Source organism: Anoplopoma fimbria, chromosome 9 (assembly GCF_027596085.1).
Source record: "Anoplopoma fimbria isolate UVic2021 breed Golden Eagle Sablefish chromosome 9, Afim_UVic_2022, whole genome shotgun sequence".
Classification (NCBI taxonomy): Eukaryota; Metazoa; Chordata; class Actinopteri; order Perciformes; family Anoplopomatidae; genus Anoplopoma; species Anoplopoma fimbria.
The window spans coordinates 2,091,019-2,110,726 of NC_072457.1; the positions used below are offsets into that span (position 1 = coordinate 2,091,019).

Genomic DNA, 19,708 nt, shown 5'->3' on the forward strand with positions numbered 1-19,708 from the left:
GAGGGAACTCCAGAAACGTGGTGTCATTTCAGCTGCAAAAGAGAGAAGGGAGGGGGGATTGTGGGTGAGAGAGGTGGGGGTAGCCCGGAGGGGAGAAATGGTAGGGAGGTGTTGAGAGAGAGTGACAGATGAGGAGAGAAAGATGAGATAAGTGTGGGGAGGCTGATGATGGTCCAAGAGGTGCTCCGAATCATTTCAGGAATATCTGATTCCATCTGTCTCCAAATAGCTGCCCCGTGCTCGCGCTCACTCTTTTTTTTCTCCCCTCTCTGCCATCACCCACCACCTCTCCTCATCCTAAGTGTACTTTTCTGCCCGTGGAGAACGACAAGCTGTCTCTATCATATTTCAAAATACGCTACATGCTTTTCCTCTTTGGGAGTCTTGAATGCCTCCTTTCCTGTCCTTCCATATCTTTGACACTGTGTCCCTCCTCCTACTGTTCAGTTGGACTCAATTTAAATAATTAATGTGAATCTGTGAATCCAGAGTAATGTAATTTTATTCTGATGACTATCATCAATGTATCATCATCATCATCATTATCATCATCAATCTATCAATGCAAATTTCCCCGCTGCGGGACTAATAAAGGATTATCTTATCTTATCTTATCATCAAAGCATCAGTGGTACATTTTAGAAGTGTGCCGTATATGTGTGTGTTTTCCAACAAGTCCTCATGACTACAGGAGCAAAGGTACATAAAAATTCATTAATATCTGTTTATCAGTGTTGGGCAAGTTACCTGGATAATCTAAATCACAGAAATGTCCCGCTGTAAATGGCCGTCGATTCATGACTATGCTTCACTAAATGCAACAAAAGTAGAAACATGGGATTAAAAAAAATGCTGTTTTGTATTTAACAAATACATAAAGAAAATAGCATCTAGCTTCGCCCCACTGACTGCACACCCAACAGTTATTGGCACAACCAGAAGAGGTCACATGACAGGAATATGTAAACATATTTTGTTTCAACATGTCGAACAAACAACGATTGATGTCATTCTCCACATATGGACCTATGTCATCATGAAGGGCAAAAAAAAGCGCTGAGCGGAATACATGCTGCTGCGTGCAAAGTGCCATGGAGGAGAGCAACAGTCTGTGGAAAGACACGTACGAATACATTTTCATCATCAGCGTAGCGACGTAGTTTCTGAGGCCTACGCCCTCGCGACAGCAATCGTAGAGATCTGATCGTGGAAACTGGAAATCGGATTTGCCTGCTCTCTGAAAGTGACCTATGATGCATTCTGCATTTGCTACAGATGCCAATTAATGCGTGTCAAATGACCGGACACTATTAAACGCTAAATTTGAATAGCATTGTTTTTTGTAGAGCTAAAACAAAACTCCAAAATGCTAAGTGTGAATGAAGGCATCATTGGCATCATGATCTCATGGGAAGCAAATCAATACGACACCTCTTTCAAGGACATCTTGTGTGTGATATGAGTGCATGATACGCCCATTAGGTTTTTTCGCTGTGTCATTTAACGCGGTTGTGTGGTTCTGATGGGCACAACACTACGATAACGGCTGCACCACCTACTTAGGCTTATGTAAAACATTATGGTTGGGCTTCTTTACTTTCCTCCTCTTTTTCTTCCCTCTTCCTCCTCAGCTAGCGCTTGACATTTCATGTTCTTAGCCTAACCCTTCTTTTTTTCTCGGTTTGGGTTGAAGTCTAGACACCTCTTCTGAGCCTTCCTCTTCCAACATCATCTTTGGTTCCTGTCCCTTTCATTTCCCTCTCCTTAGCAATCCGACACATCTCCTTAAGTTTTACTCCAATTTCCACATTATCAGAACCTCCTCGAGCATGAAGACGAGCATCACAGACACTGAAACGGTAACTGCTGCACATAAAGTCAGAAGATTTTAATCAAGTCGAGGGAGTGGGATAGGCACGAAGACAGCGACGCCTTAAAGTATTTAACAGAATCGCTCAAGCGAAACCTATGTGTGTGTCTTGGTGTATATTGGTACACAACGTGCTTCAAACATTTCGTGCTTGCTCTGCTATCCCTCCTCTGTAAGCCAAGAACACGAGTCTTCAGGGGCTTAAAGTCGGCTCTCTGAGCTCGAGCTAAAAGGTTTTATTGAGCTTTCATCCAGCCACAAAGTACCACCGGGATGTTCGAGACAACTGTATCTTTAATAAGCGATGCAAGATGATTCACTTCAACAACTTGAGAGCATCTCCGTTGTCATGGTGAGACGTAGGTAGAGTTGGAACTGAGGCCTTTAGACAGGTGCAGCGTGTTCCACTGTTAATCAGGTGGGTTACGCATAAGATAATAGCCTGTATATTGCTTTGTGTTTAATCAGGCAGGTTTATACCTAGGAGGGTTGTAAAACGACAGTTGCCCATTTAATCGGGCTGCCTTTCACATAATACGAGTTTATGAGGAAACAGATGTACACTGTTGCTTGTTTAGTGAGGTAATTATTTAAATTGGAGCCCTGTACTAACCAAAAGCAGCGTTTTATGACAGCCAGCACGGCTCATGAACACGGAGCCCATCCAATCAAATGAAGACGATTCAGAGGCTCAGTTGTCAGAGGAGCATGCAGATTATGTCTTTGGACCGCAGCTGATCGGGGATGACATCACTGCCCGGAGGCAGCCATTTTCTAGAAAATCCTCCGAATTAGCCTTTCCGCTGTAAAATATAATGATGCTCGCATTCCATCGCGCGGAAACAGATGTCAATGAGGCAGGTTTCCCCAGGGCACGAGAGGGTTTGATGTTTGCCTCTTTGACTTCCCGGCCTGACATTTTCATGGCTGTCCAGACAGGTTGATGCCAGGCGGGCTGAAGAAAATCACATATCCTGACGGTAGCTCATATGAAACTCTTATTATAAATATGTTGCCTGCTCTGCATGTCTTGTAGAAGCGAGGGTAGTCGCATCACACTTTAAAAATGAATAAATGTAGTTATTTTCTTTTATGGATTTCCATTATTTTTCAATCTTTCTATGCAACCTCTCCCGTCACATCGCTCTATCTCCACTCTGACCCTTCCTCTAATGTCAAATTGATAGATGCTGTTGCAGAAAAGTCATTCAATTATTAGGTGTATGCGAGTGCTCATAAACACGCTTTGTGTGTGTGAGTGTGTGTGTGCCTCCCGCTGCTACATCCTCCACCCAGCCCTTTCCCCAATACCACGACGGCAGAAGGCAATTAATGAGAGCCTGCGTTCTTATCTGCTACCTGGCAACCTTGACTGTTCCGCCTGTCGCCCCCGGCAACCGCCGCCGCTGCCTACAATCGATTGCTCGGCAACCGGGGGACTACGGCGCGACATTACAACAGACTGCTGACCCTCTGGGCTGCGAGGGGACGGAGAAGTGGAACATATCGGGCTTCATCAACAGATACCACGTGGAATAACCAAGACCGGTCACCTCGCCTGACATAAAAGCCGCTTTATAATCTCAGAAGAATTGATTGATTTATTAGATAAAATGAACCGCCCAGGAGCTTGATCATAAGTGTAATAAAAGAAGAGAACGCTCACAGCAGTGGAGAGACGTTTAAATGACTCCACATGAATATGCAATGCTCAGAGCTAGTGGCGCAGTTAAAAGAGTGAGAAAGACTGCTTGTGGTGGATGGGTCAAACAAACACAGGACTTTCACCCAGGAGACCGTTGTCCGTGTCGAAATTGTTAATGTTAATGTGAAGTTACAATTGTGATATTTTCACATTGAATTTCACTTTGCATTGATCTTGAGGCAAAATGTGTCAAGACTCAGCTCATCAGATAACACTGTTTGATCGACCAAACTGTACATTCGCTGACCACCTCTGCTAACGGGGAAGAACCCGAGGAACCATACTGTGGGAAAAAGCTATCATAGCAAACGGAGACATTAAATATTGTGAATAAAGGACAAAGAACTTCCTCTTAGCTTTATTGCTGCTTCTACTTCCACATTTTGTGAGTACCAGATGAACACGAGTACACAATTTCCGATGAATGCAAGTAAATTGCTCGCAAAAGACGAGTAACGTTTAGGGAGTGAGAGTGCAAGAAATGAGGCGACAAAATGTCATCCATGCAACGAAACAAGAGGTTATGCAATGATTATCCGCATAGTCAACCCATGAGAAACACACACATGCACAAAAATCCAGCATATACAGGACAGCCACACACACACACACACACACACACACACACACACTCTCACACGCTTTCTAGACCCTGTAGACATCTGCTCCCACTCTCAGTATTTGGATGCCTGTTATTACATTTTGCAGCCTGTGTTCGCCTCCCGGGGGGGAAACGTGTAAGAGCATAAACGCATTTCCCTCGGATCATTTTCCAGAGTTAGTAATTGCCAAAGCAATTGTTATTTAAGTGATGCTCGAGGAACGAGGGGTGGCGTGCCGCTGCTGTTGTACACTATTGTTAATATTTGAATGCGCCGGGCGACATTCCGCTGGGACTGAACGACTCCGGTGTTGTCAGACAATTGGATAACGCTCTCTTTTTGTTTGTAATTTTTGGGACGTCCTCTGAAGTTTCCAGCACTTGGATTCCCGACTAGCTAACAGGGATTTGGATGGGAATTGTTTCCCGTTTCATGTCGCTGTTATTTTACCAGGACAATATAACAAAGGCGGCATTGTGATTCAAACACTGGAGGCCACACAATGGTATTCCACACATTGGGATTTACTGACTCAAATGATACCCAATTAAAATATAAGCACACACACTTTTGTGCCTTTTGAAAAACATTGTTTCCAGCTGATCAGAGTATTACTCAGAATCACCAGCCAATGTCAAAAAGGCCATTGGTCCACACCCAAGAGCCCTTCAGATGAAGCCCTGGGACAGAAACCATGAGCTAATATGAGCAGCAACAACATCTAAGTAAACGTGCTCATGGGGGCTAATTTAACTCTACAGCAATGATATTCTGGTATAGGATCATAGGACACTGACTCACACACTGTCGGTTTTGGTTTCTTGGTGAGATCTGCGGACAGAAATACAATCTGAATGTCTGTTTTTATGGGGATTGAAATCAGATCTGGGCGCTGCAGAGCACAGCTACAGCCTGAACACTGTGCATGTTTGCAGCTTCAGTGCCTTGCTCAATGACATGTTGGACTCCCAGCAAGCCAGTCAATTTTGCCTCTCTTGCAAAGGATTTAAGGGGGACATATTATGGAAGAATTCACTTTTTTAGTGCTTCTGCATATACGAAGCAGTGAACTAATAAAAACCAGTCAGTTTTTGTAGGCTTTCTAGATAACCAAACATGTGATTGCAGAACATACAGCCCCGACATCGGAGTATCTCAACACATGGCTTTAGACAGGCTGTTCTCTGACATTGGTCATAGGTATACCTTCAAAAATTGAATGTGCTGTAATTCACAGATATCCAGGGAAATCAATTTGTATCTAATCCATGTAACCAGGAGGTATAAAGACCAAAAACACAGCCGGTCAACCAAAAAAGGACTTTCTCCCAGGAGGCCGCTGTAGGTGCCCCCTGTAAACCTCAACGTTGATTTATTTGTCGCGTAACTTCCGTACTTAAGCAAAGCCACTTCCAAATTTATTTAAAACCAAACCGGAATCTTTTGCTAAACCTAACCAAGTAGTTTTGTTGTCTAAACCTAAGTTGATTCATCGGATTCAGATTTTCCGTAAGATATCATATGAACCGCTGTACAAGGATACATTGCATGAGAACTACTTTCGCCAAAGGTGCACATATTTTTCTTCCAATCCAATCAGAGCAGACTGGGTTTTGTGGGAGGGGGTCTTAAAAAGACAAGAAGGTATATTCAGACAGACAAATGATGTTTTGTGTTTGTTTGCACAAAACAAACAAACACAAACCAGTACAACATGAGGATGACGTGTCTCCTTTAAGAGTGGGGGATTAAGAACAAACCTAAGGAGCATCTAGTCTGGAGCATTCAACTCTTTTTTTCAGTTTGAAGAAGATGAACAGTAATGAAAAAGAAAAGAAAGTGACAGTCTCTCCATCCTCTCTTTCTCTCCCCTTTGCCTTTTCTTTTCTCTCGACTGTACAAGTCAGTAAACAGCTGTGATGGAACTCCCTGTGATAGTAATTGTTTTGACTCTGCCCCCCCCCACCCCCCACTGCAGGGGCAGGTGTTGGGGGCAACACATCGCGCTAGTTGTCAGAGTGCAGGCTAACCTGCTGCGCTAATGCTAATCGGGCATCAAGGGGCAGGGGGAGTGAAAGCAGTACGGAAAAAAAGAAGAATTCACTCAACCAGAAGGATGGAGGGATTGAATAGGTATGACATTTTAGTATGAAACAATATTCCTGATAGTGAGCAGTGTGTGTGTGTGTGTGTGTGTGTGTGTGTGGGTGTGTTTGTGTGTAAGCGTGGCAGTGTGTGATTACAACCAGCGCCTGTGTGAGACATGAAATCCGTGTGTTTGGGCTGATTGCCAGTGAAATGTGTGTATAAAATGGGCAGCATGCAATTACAATCCATGTGACACAGAGAAAGAGAGAGAGTGTGTGTGTGTGTGTGTGTGGCATGTGTGTGTGTGTCAGAGTGACAACGAGCAAGTGAATGAGCTTGGCCTTATTGGAGAGCGCTGCAGACTGAGAGGCAGATTAATTGAAATTGCTTCAGATACCCACTACCAGCTGTCAGTCCCGCAACAGAACCGAGATCCCTCAAACACACACACACACACACACACACACACACACACACACACACACACACACACACACACACACACACCATTATGAATGCTACCCTGTAGAGGATGCACTCATGCAGGGCTGCACTGTCAGACAGGACAGGTTATTTGAAAGCAGAAATGCGCACACACACACTGTCACACACTGTCACACACTGTCACACACACAAGGCACTGACGAACAATCACACACATAGACGCACAGGATTATAGGAAATACTTATAGCACAGCCGGTTCAATCTTCCAGAAAAGACGTGCTCTCGCTCTCCCTGCTGTTTTTCTTTTCTCCGGCTCTCCTCAAAAACAAGGCCCTTTAAAAGGCCAGTGGTGACAGGCGTATTATCCAGCTCTTCAACACAGCTCTCAGTTGTGTGTGTGTGTGTGTGTGTGTGTGTGTGTGTGTGTGTGTGTGTGTGTGTGTGTGTGTGTGTGGATGGACAAGCCTGTCTCCTACAAAATTACCTTCCCCAAACTGCTCAATTACATTTCAAGGGGAAAACGATCTTCTCCTTGATTCAATGGCAGCTTTAATACATGTTGGTTTTGTTGTTAATTGAAACAAAACAAAAAACACTACAAAACTACTTTGTTAGATTTAGTAAAAAAAACACTCTGACCTGAATGATAACGAAATAGACACAAAACAAAAAAAATCAGGGTTTTTGAGTTTTTGTGATAAATCAAAAGCGAACTTAATCCAAGACAAAAAAAACCCAAAACATTTCCCTCCAAAAAACATTTCACAATGTGTTTTTTGCCACATTGAGACGTGGCTGGGACGGATGTGTCTAAATCCATAAAGCTGAAGAATAAAAACAAATCTAAATTGGGCTGTTAGTTGATCTTAATATGAGGCGTCTGCAAAGCAAAAGGTTTACTACTAATCCCGAGTTGTAATATTTAAGTCAAGACAGATCAGAAGAACCCATGAGCACTACAAATATGACATTCACATTATTTCATTCTCACATATACATCGATAACAGTTTCGAACAAATCATGGGAACCATAGCACTGAAAATAAAAACAGTTGAGCAAAAGAATGCATTGATTATACAGAGAAATAAACACATAACCAAAAAAAAAAGAAAAATAACACTTAGGCTTTTAGGCCTGTTAAAGACACTTAGTTCATTTCTACAGATGTTTGGTTCCACTCCGCCTGCACATAAAATCTGCCGTTTTGGCACTTTTTAAGACCATTTGTGTCTGTAAACATGGATAGAAATGTTTCAGTCCATATTTTGTGTGGGCAGGTGTGAATGTGGTTTGTTTGTGTGTGTGTGTGTGTGTGTGTGTGTGGGAAGGTGTTTGTGTGTATAAATGTGTGTGTGTGTGTGTGTTGTGTATACTCAATTATGCATGGAAAGGTATATGGTGCATGTGTTCTCACATTTCATGTCCATATAGTGTAACTCTAATCTATTCAAACACGTACAGTATATTCATTGATTCTCTACATAAGTGTGTGTGTGTGTGTGTGTGTGTGTGTGTGTGTGTGTGTGTGTGTGCGTTTGTCACAGTTGGCCTCCGGTAGAAACTCCTCCACGTTTGTTGTATGTTCGATCCCACAAGGGAACTCCCTCTGTCCTCAGTCTTTGCCATTGGGTTGACGGTGAGTCAAATGATCAACGGACCAGGTCAACCCGCAAAATGAATGGACAAATAAACGCCTCAACCTCAACAGCAGACAGACGGCAATGTTTGCAGTTAAGTCGCAGTCCTGCTTCCTCTTTAGAACCAGTGAAACTAGCCAGGGCCAAGGTCAGCTTGGCTTGTCTTATACCGTAGGGGTTAGAGGTTTGATTCCCTCTGTAGACTTTGGAGTTTTGGAGCATCTCTGAAGGTTAAAAAAGGTACCATCTTTAGGCAGAGCCAAAAAGTCATTTAGATTGTGCCCATCCTTTAACTATGTTCAAGTGTAGAAACCAGTTAATGAGTGCAAACCTCTGCCAAGGTATCCATTATGTTAAACATAAGGCACATCTGTAATATTTGGCAGAGGTATGCAATGACTATTCATCCATTCATGGCCATGCCATTAATGCCACAGAACGGCAGGCCAGGTCACTTGAATTTAAACTCAAACTTGCCTAAGTTACTGGACTAACAACGGGTATTGTGGTAAGGGGGGCTGTATTCCTGGGGTTCCCGTGTCGCAAGCAGATTTCTGTACGCTGCTCTTTGTTTAATGTCCAATTAGCGACTCAAGATGCGAGATAAGAGGAATTAATTCTCTGTGACCTTATATCTAACCACCTTCCGGTAAGTTTCTCGCCATATACATTGGATCAGTGAGCTTCTTTAAGAAGGGGTGAGCCTTTTCCAAACAGTGTGTTCTCCAAGTCTGCACAGCGTCACCCTGTCAATCGCATTATCTAGGTGATTAAGATTCAGACTATGGCCATGACCCTAAATGAGATTATGACTTTGACGCCTCCTAGACGTATGGCTCTGCCAATCGTGATTCATGATCACCCCAAGTGAAGTCCACCTCCAAAAGTACAACAGCTGTCCATTCATGTTTGTTTGACTCTTACTGAACACTCCATGTGGCTAAAAACTGAAGATACCGTTTTGCCACAACTGCTCCTGTAACGTAATTGGATTATCATGTTCAATTATTGCCTTATTATCGTCTTTATAAGGCATTGGGAAAAATGCATTATGTAAATTGAACTACAGAACAGCAGGATGTAAGATAACATTTTTGAAGGAAGTAGCTGTAATTTGAATTCAGCCCTGGCTAGCTCTGTTTGGCCTGATAGTGAAAAGCAGGACTGTCCCTCCCTGTCATACTATAGCACAAAAATATGTATCTTTCGAATTGCACCAAACTGCATCTTCTGAAATGTATCTGATGTAAAAAGGTAGTATATTTTACATGTTTACAACATAAATATATCATTCTGTTTAGCAGAACAAGGGGAGATTTGTAAGGGGAGATAAAATGTACCAGGGAAAAAGTTTGTTGAGTTTAAAATTCTAGGGACATTCTGTTGGATTTCCTTTATCGTATAACTTCTGTCCCAAGACTCCCATTTTTGTTACTGGTGAGGGAGGAAGGGGCATAAGGGGATAGGAAGAGGAATGCTTCTGGGTTTACTCCTGCAAATGTGAAGCCAGCCTCTATTTAGACAATGTTTTCATGCTTACAGCATTTAATCAATGTCCATGTTTCCACTGCACACCTTATCATACGGACTCTCAAGTTAAATTAAACAGGAGCAAAGAGACCGCACCGCCATTCCCAGGGAACCATTGCATTGTATAGGTTTCAAAGCAGGTAATTGAGAGGGTTGTCTGATTTTCCATGACTATGCATTTGTGTTTCTCAATAAGCCCGAACTTCAAAAACTTGTAGCAATGAGTCCCCGAGGCAGCCAGCAATATTGTCGAGAAGAGAGTAAAACCCACGAGTTAGCCACAGGCGTATAGAAATGATCTACACTAGTTCTTGGATTAATAAAAAGCTTGTTGCCTATTCGCCAGAGCTGTTCTTCCCAAAGTACCCGTTAATCACAAAGACCGTTATCTTGACGTTAACTCAGATTTCTCTGCAGACTCTCTGTGACCCATCATTGGGGGAAAACAAGAGACTTTGTGAATAGTTGTATTATTTTGTTCAGAGCTGAAACATTGCCTGATTACCAGTTCCAATGGACCTCTGGGATTCACAGCTCTGGACAGAGAGGGTTCGACTCTACTCCTCAGAGACCGCCACAAGTTGTCGCGCCTCAATTGTTCCCCGGCTATGCTTTCCTCTGGATGCCTGGGTCTGTCAGCGGTTGCTTCACATTGATTCATCATTGTTGTTGTTAATTGGCCAGACTGGAGAGAAGACACACAGGCCATCCCTACGGTACAGTAACTGCACATCCGTCAATCTCAATTTGTGGACTTTGGCCCCTGAGGACCGGAGTCAGACTCCCCTCATTGGCTGTCAAATGAAAAAAAGATGTCTTCTGGGGATGAATACATACTAAGGAAAGAACATATGAACTGAGGAAGAGGAGCAAGGCTTGGCTGTGTTATAGTAGTGACATGTTCTTTTACAAAAGCATGTGCACACCAGAGTAAGTCTGTTTGGAGAACAAGTCAATGAAAGTTTATAGATTCAGCTAAAAGTATAAGGGTTCAAATAAGAACACTGGACCATTGGACAGACATGAGTAATGCTCTTTAGCAATTGGACACACTGCTTATGAATAACTGAGCTATGTTATTCCATTCATCTAGGGAAAACCCTTCAGGGCATATATATTGGTAACCACGGCTCTATTCCCCCCATTCTTCCAAATGAAGCCATTATTTTATCAAGCTTTCACCTCTGCATAGCCCGTGGTACTAATCTAAAACTAATTGATCGGAGATTCCCTGGACCTTACACATAGGGGAGCTGCTAGTGTAATTTGAACAATGGGCCAAAATAGAAAACTGGGCTCTTTTTTTAAAAACTGAAAGCTGTCCAACTGAGCGCCCAAGGGAATTTGCTCTGTTTTTTTTATTTGGTCCTACCCGGCCAAATTAAGTTCTATTGATCCGATGGCAGAGTAATGACGCACTTTCGACATCCTATTGTGAACGCTGGTGGGTCTATTGGATCGGCTGCCACCGATGACATAGAGAGGTCGGAGGGAAAGTCATAATTCATATGAAACACAATGGAAAAAGCAGAAGCAAAGGCAGTGGCTGGATCACTACTGCATAATTAAATGGTTGGTTGGTGCAAATTATGAACATATTTTCTCTTTTTCCCCTTGAGGTATCTAGCTGTTCAGATAGTTTTCATTTTTATATGGCCAGGTTATGAGATTTCTACCACTACACTAATACAGTGGCCGTCAAAATATTGTGTCCTCCCTGCAATGATACATTATATTAAAAAATAGCCTGGTCACCAAGGGTAATGGACCTTGCAGTGATTTTCTGGGAATACTTTCTACAAAACAAATAGAATATACAGTTTAGGTCTTTATGCACATGAACATTATTGTCAAAGATGCATCTACTGATCTTCTGAATAGAGCCGCATTTTATCCACCGAGATCTTTATAGGTCAAAGAGTAAATGCCACCCTCCGCTTTCACTTCCCCATCAAACTCACACCTCAAACAGCAGGTGAATTCAAGCTCTGTCACAACGATGATATCCAAGTTCACCCGGTGGAAAATCAAATGGAAATACAATGACTTCCAGGCCTTTGCAGACTGGTCCTTCCTGAGCAATCTGACTCAAAAGTAACACCCAGGAGGTTAGATCCCAAACTAGCTCACCTTCGTTGACTCATAACCTGCACAGTAAATCTGACCTTTGTTTTTCAGACTATTTTACTGAGGATCAGCAAGAGTAAGAGGCAACAGAAAGAGGTGGGAACATGGTTAAGAATTGAATGAGAGAGGCAGGGACAGAGATAAAGAAAGGCCGACGAGAGCAGCCGTCATTAATTTCAATCAGACTCAGTCTGGCAGAGTTAATAACATCAGCACGCTTTTCTGACCTCAGACGATGCTAGGACATCAACCTCCGCAAATTACTCATTAATTTACCCCATTAAGCTAGACAGAGGTGGCAGGCAGGGGGAAAAACACGGAGGAGAATGAATTAATTAGACATTTTCAAACAGAATTTATACCATATTTCAATTGAGATGCATCACATTACAGAAAGAGAGGTCAGGATGCCGGGGGTGAGGATTGGAATAGTTGGCAGATAAAGAAATAGAGACAACCAGCTAACATTTACATTTTGACAGCATGGATATTGATGCAGAGGGAGTGCATTAAGATAATTTATATGGATGAAAATAACTTTTGCTTTGGCAATGTAAAGCATGTGCAGGGTTAGAATCATCAGCGATTGTGCATCTTGTGTTTGGGAATGCTCCGTGTATAAACGCATGTGAGAAAAACAGCGTCTCATATCTAGGTCTCTTGTTTGGTCAGTAATAATACCAAGCCTTGCTCCTGTTTGTTTTAACTGATGTCTTACACAATAAACCAAAAATAATACCAAGGCAATTATGTTCTTGCTCATTGGGGCTACATTATTCTCAATTAACCGTATTGGAAAGGAAAGGCCAATACAATAAATATGATTAGAAAGTTGTGAAAATCATACCTCTGAAGGGCACTTTGGTCCATAGCAAGCTCCCGCCCAGAGCAAAGAATGGTCATACTGAGTGGAGAGTCATGCAGTCTGAGGCAGAGTTTACCCCTCGGGCCTTAACACCGCTTACCATCAATTGTATCTCACTGTGTAGTGCAGGGAGCATTTGACATATTTGGAGTTTGTCGCAACCTTGCCTTGAGCTGACACAAGGCCCGTATATTGTCTCCCGACTGCTTGCATGCTCAAAATGAGATGCAGCAAACCTCTAACCTGCTCTCAATCTGCCGCGACTCCAAAATGTGATTACGGGGTTCTTTAATATAGTAGCTAACACCTGTCTTGCCAACCTGCACAACTCACCCTAAAGTGATTTCTGCATGACTCACACTATTGAAATGTAAATGTCCTACCTCATAGCTTCCCTTATCAAAAGAAATTTGCTACACCTGTAAATAAGAAATGGGCTAGGAGGCGGAAATGCCTGCAGATTTTGATTTTTTTTTTTTTTTTTGCCTCACGCTATCTAGATAGACAGGTTGGGCTAAACACAATATACACACATACACGCAACTCCCCAACTGGACTGTTATCTATATGCAAAGCATCTCCACTAAGCTATCCACTTTACAACCATAGAGGAGACTGAAAATAATGGGTGACTCAGGCCAAACCCCAACCCTATTCTCACACCCACACACAATCACTCACACCAGCATGCACAAACTATATGCCCACGCACCGGTGAACATATGTTGTCAGGTGTTTCGAATCGATAAGCATGCTCGACACACAGCCTCCCCGACCTACTCTTACACTGGCTAATTGCCAGGAAGAACAATTAGCCCGATAAGTATCACTTAATGTCCTCCCCCAAAGAGGGAGATTCAGGCTACTTTAAAACAAACGCACCTAATTCCTCATCCTGCTCCCTCCCTCGTTATCTCCCTAAATGATGCTTCTATAGGAGAGCAGGTGTTGGCGGTGCAATGGAATGGTTGTTTTTTGAAAGGAGGTTTGATGGGATTAGAACTGAGAGGGGGAGGGGGGTTAAGCCACAAATGGGGCTGCTTCTGGTGAGATAGCCGAGCTACAGTGTACCAGTAATGAGGTAGAAGACATGGCTTGTTACCACTTTTTCTTTGCTCATTAGCGGTGATTCAGCGGGTCTACGGAAGCCTGCGAGGACCAAAGTGCCCAGTATGAGGTAGTCTGGTGAACAGCGTGATTCAATTATCACTCAGTATTGTGGTGAACACAGCCAACCTCGGAAGCAACCTCTTAAAATGTCAATGGATTATCATAGAATCAATTTTTTTTTTAAAAATCACCCAGAGAGAATACCTCTTTAACTCTGGATCCAGCAGGGGAATGAACCGTGTCACCGGACACTTCAGAGGAAACATCTTCCGTCTTGCTACATTAACATTTAGTCCTCTTTATTAGTCTGCTGTTGGCATCAAACCTCACAATCTCCGTTACAGCATTCGACTTAGCTTCCTTTGCTCACAGCTTCTGCTGGGCAGAAACTCCCTTCCAGTAGTCCAAGATATCGTGAAGGTCCTCGTCCTTGGCAAACTGCACCTTCTTACGCAGGGCGTGGCCTGCCGCTATATACGATGCTTCCTCTCTGGGGCTCTTCTTGTAAGGCCGGAATCGCTCCCAGATCCGCAGTGTGCTCTCAGACGAATACTCGGGACTGGAGGAGTAGCCAGAGTTGTAGTTGTGGTGTCGAGAAGGTGAGAGCTGGGAGTAGGTGGCGGTGGCATCCCTCTTGGTGCGGCCCAGTGGCTTGAGGAAGGAGGCCTTTTGGGCCGGTGAGGGTGATTCGTTGCCGCCCTCGTAGTAGAGTGCAGGAAAGGAGTGCCGGTGCTCGGAGCTGTGGTAATCTGGCTGAACCTCCAAGTGGTGCTGCTGTTGTCCAGGGCCAACACCTGCACCTCCACCTCCACCTCCACCCCCGTTATTACACCCCATCCCGCCCCCATTCAAACTCACCCCACCGCCATTTACGTTTCCCATCCCATTCCCATTGCATCCACCTACTCCGCCACCACCTCCATTTCCACCCCCTCCTCCACAACCCACAGGGCTGCCTTTTTCTGTTGGGTACTTGGGAGGATCACTGCGCTGCTCAGGGATATCAACACTATACACCCGGTTGCTCTTGACAGATCCAGGAGCCTGGGCACCACAACGGTTCTTCACCACAGCAGTGTCAGCGCTCAACTGCCTCTGAAGTGGCCGCACTGCATTAGCTGGTGGTGGGTCGCGGTAAGGAGGAGACAGGAACCCCCCACCGCTGATGCCCGGCCGCTCAGAGAGGGGCATTACAAGGGGCACTGGTGCCATTGAAGGCGGGTGAGGTGGCTGATGTAGCTGAGGATGAGGATGTGGCTGAGGATGTGACTGGGGGTGTGACAGGGGGTGTGACTGGGGATGTGGCTGAGGGTGAGGCTGGGGGTGAGGCTTTGGATGCACCTTTGGAGAGGAGGCCATGATCTGATCTCCAAGATGGCCTGGAGAGAGGGGCAGGAGGTTGCGGGGGAGGGACGCGATGCAAGTTTGTGGCTGGGAGGAGGACACCGGGTTGCCATTATCAGTTGTGGTTACAACATTAGCAGAGGCATCCAGCTTCAGGGCATCAATGCAGTTGTTGATGATCTGGTTCACCTTGTCCACTTCCTTGGCGATGGTGGAGATCTCTGATGCTGAGCCACGGCCATCGTCATCCGAATCCTCCCCAGCCTCCGTCCCATTCTCAGCAACACCTCGCTTATCCACAACTACTTCCCCACCTATCACTGCTGCTCCAGCTCCCACACCTCCCTCCCTTCCTTCCCCTGCCAGTCCCGCCGTCCTCACATCCATGTAGTTGCCCTTGCCGGCCATTGCCTCAGAGAAGGCACTGGCCATTTTTTCCACCTGTGGCAAGGTGCAGAGGCGGGAGGAACTGGTGTTGGCAGAGCCGTGGAGCATGCCTGTGCTAGAGGAGGCAGATGGGGGCAGCTTGCCTCCTGCTCCCCCTGAATGGTGGTGCTGGTGGTGAGCTTGCTCCTGGAGACGCTGCATGGAGCCTGGGTCATTGGCCACAGCAGCAGCTGCCTCGGGGCCATACCTGAAGAATGACAGATTCACTTTAACACAAAGAATACCTCCAGTTTCATTATCTGATCTCATATTGTGTACATAATTTTTCACATTAACCTAAACAGCATGGTTTCAAATTTGCTGAACCTTATACCTAGACAAATATAATATGTCCTCTCAGTGATGCCATGGGGTGACAGGATCCTTGCGGTTTTAATTAAGGCTCAAATAAACTATACAACAAATAGCATGGCCCTAAGCCTCAATAAAGAGTGAGGTTGAGAAAAAATGTTTGACGCTATATTAAATTAGGCTTTTCAAGAATTCAAATGCAAACAAAGCCAAGCAGCGGTGGCACTTTGTCATGAAAAAAGGTTATAATGGAGCTCTTAAGACACCCCTTCACAAACATTTGTATTTGTTTAGTACCTCATCTCCAAAATAGTTTTCTTCACACTTATAGCCTTCTGCTTCTCTTCCTCGATGCGTCGCCGTCTGAGACAGTAATAGACCAATCCAAGCACAATGACCATGCCAAACAGACATCCCAAGATGGTCATGATGTAGTGGGTAGTTGTGGATGGATTGGCTCGCGGGTCTTCAGGTCCCATAGCTCGTGTGGTAAAGGACAGACAGGTGTGATTGTAGCGCTGAGATTTGCTTGCAGAAGCCACACAATAGGTGTAGTTTGTGTGCGGTTTCAGATTGTCCAAAACTAGCACCTCATTCTTGTTTTTAAGGGGCTTGATGTCCGAAACAAAACTCTGGTTATACTGGGAGAGGATGTACATCTTACTGTACGGTCGTGGGATCTGCACCATTAGAGAAGCAGTGTAGAGGGAGACAGTTTGAAGCTTCATGGAAATCTGATGGTTGTAGGTGGGGCCAGCAGTTGACGATATTGTTGTTTGGTGGTACAGACCTTGGTCTGGGTGGTCAAAACCCATGCCTGAGCCATCTTGATCTGGGGTCTGGGAGGTCATCCCTGGAATTATCACACCGTCCCGACACATGGATAAAAGGGTGTAACGGGCATTTCTTCCATGTCCGGGCACCGGGCTGAGAAGTGGATAACCATTCATTCCCAGAGGGGTTTCGCACTGGAGGCGGTCGTAGGTGTGGGTGACGTTGTTAAACGCCTCCAGCCAGGTGAGAAAGCTGAAGAGGTCACAGCCACAGTGGAACGGGTTTCCTGCTAGCTCACACACCAACAGCCTGTTCAGGACGGTGAAGGTAGAGGGGTCCAGACGGGCCAACTTATTGGAAGATAAGTCCAGGCTGCTGAGGCTCGGGCACTCCCAGAAGGCATTGGTGGAAATGACCTCAATAAGGTTGTGTTGCAAAAAGAGGCACTGCATTCGACCCAGACCTCTCAACATGCCCTCAGTCAGGTTGGTCATCTTGTTGTAGCCCAGCTGGAGAACCTGAGACAGACAGAGAGGATTTCGCCCTTGACATTTTTAATAAAACACGACTCAACACAACACATTTCTATCGTTTGGTGGATGTTTTTGAGGTATGCTCTTACAATTTCCTTCCATAGGATGTGTTTTATCAGGACTAGACACATCACTCAGTCAAATTTCGATAACTGTAAAAGCTTGGAAAGCCACCTATGAACAGTTTGTGAAAACTAGAGTTTTTAGTTCGGTGATTTCAGAATATATATTTGTAGCTCAACTCCAAAATATTGTACAGCATTTTGTAACAAAAACTGACATGCATGTAAATTCAATCAGAATCAAATTAAGTAAAATATCAAATAAATAAAGAATGCCACAACTATTTCAGACTCCTAAATGGGATATAAATTAAAAAAGGCAACACAGGATATTTAACCACATTTCTATGAATGTATGAGCATGGCTTAAGAAGATTGTTTGGCATCACTATGGTTTAAAATGAGGGATATAGAAATACATGAAAACAGAGTTGTGTTCCCGGCTGCAGACCTGGAGGTTGGCCTGTCCAGCGAAGGCCCCATCCTCGATGTAGCTGATGTCGTTCTTGGTAAGATTGAGGTCAGTGAGGTTCGTGAAGCGGTACATGGAGGTAAAGAGCACAGCCTTAAGTTTGTTCTCATTCAGCCTCAGATCATGAACCTACGGGAGAGACAAGAGGGCGAATGACTTTCTGTGATGTTTTTCACTCTCTGGCAGCCATAGAGGAGAAACGAAACTCTTTGCCAAAAAAACTGCTGCCATGAATATATTAGAGAGCAAACTTGTATGTTTGGAGGTGTAATGAGTAATCCCCCCAAATTACACATCGGATCAAAATTTGTTAAGTTAATTTCATTTGCAAGCAGCTGAGTATCACACCTGAGATATCTAGCAGTGGTAAATGTTGATGTTAGGAGAAGTGCTTGTTAATATCAAAGCACCCAAAGGTCATTTTTTTCAGTTTTAATCAGATTTACAGTAAATTGCAGGTGGTAATTGACTTGGCACTTATATTTCAAAATGTTACAGGAAGCCACTAGATAAATAACAAGAGCTAATATAACTTGTCTGAGGTTCATCTTGTCCGCTACAGATGCTGCACGGTTTTATACTATATTATATATATATATACTGTTGGTTATTCTCGACAAGTTAGGCAGCCAACAATTCCAAAAACCCACAGTTGGTTTTGGTTGATGTGTCTGTTCTACGTCACCAGCTTAACCCTGCAATTATCAACACCGCCACATAACAATTTTCCCACTTTGCTGATATTGTCACTATGATTGGACACATTATTATAACCTGGCAATGTAACATTTGTAGAGGCCTTTTGAATACTGTATTGCGGTCAAAGTGATCACTTCAATCAACATATTATCAAAACCATCAGAATCCCACAATAAACCACCCGCATTATTATACTGGACAGAATATTAGATTCACTTGCAGCACCATCACTATTAATGGCATGTGCTCTTTAGCTGACATATCATAGATCAGAGTGCATGAAGGCATACGGTTTAATAGCGGTGGATGTGGTGGCATGAAAGGCTTATGGGAAAATAATTCTTACTGACCGTGCTGTTGATGTGCTGGGGGATGGTCTCGTATGGAGGCTGGTTCTGACTGCAGATAGCCAGCCAAACGTAGCCTTTATCCCCCTCTATCAGCCAGCAATCCCCCTTCACCATGCCGGGCAGGTGGAGGAGCAACAGTGCAGGGAGCAGGAGGGGGAGAAACAGGGAGGACAGGCGGAGTCTGCTGGCCATGGTTTGGATAAGGAGTGTTTGAGAATGGCCTCAGTAGAAAAGCAGGGAAAGAAAGGAGTTGAAGGGAGGGAGGCGGCGGGCAGCAGTTTAAAAAAAATCAAGAAGGGCTGCAGGTCAGGGGCCAGGGGGGCCAAGTCCAAGTGGAGAGCGAGGTGAACGGAAAAGGCGTCTTCACGGCGATTACAGCTGAGCCTGCAGCATGGCGGCAAGTCCTGTCCCCATTTTAGGTGTTCCACGTCGGAGGGTTTTGGAGACTGTCACCCCAGCAGCTACTCATGGCCCCTGACAACCGCACGTCTTCACAACACAGAGGAGGAAATAGTCCCTGTCAGAGAAAGCCAGAAGGTCTATAAAACACAGAGAGAGAGAGAGAGGAGAGAGAGGGAGAGAGGGAGGGCAGGGGGAGGGAGAGAGAGAGAGCGGAGGGGGATATTAACATTAATAGTGATAATGACAAAACTATTAAGAATATGCAGAAAGTTCGAACCGTTCGCACATCCCCAAAATGGTTTTGAATCAATTGAGTTTAGGTCTCGTTTCTAAAAGCCCTGTGTAAAATAATAA

General features: G+C 44.4%; 1 protein-coding gene across 2 annotated transcripts; it reads right to left on the reverse strand.

Moving 5' to 3' along the window:
- Positions 1–14,280: 14,280 nt before the first annotated feature.
- LOC129096189 (protein phosphatase 1 regulatory subunit 29-like) lies at positions 14,281–19,385 on the reverse strand. 2 transcript variants are annotated; one of them, XM_054604885.1, is made up of 5 exons: positions 18,953–19,385; positions 17,883–18,032; positions 16,360–17,354; positions 15,322–15,958; positions 14,281–15,219 (listed from the first exon to the last, which is right to left on the reverse strand). In XM_054604885.1, exons 1-5 carry the CDS (start codon positions 19,142–19,144, stop codon positions 14,347–14,349), a joined length of 2,847 nt encoding a protein of 948 aa, XP_054460860.1. In that variant the 5' UTR covers positions 19,145–19,385; the 3' UTR covers positions 14,281–14,346. The 2 variants fall into 2 exon arrangements, with proteins under 2 accessions (XP_054460860.1, XP_054460859.1); XM_054604884.1 differs by having other exon boundaries at positions 14,281–15,958.
- Positions 19,386–19,708: the final 323 nt, after the last annotated feature.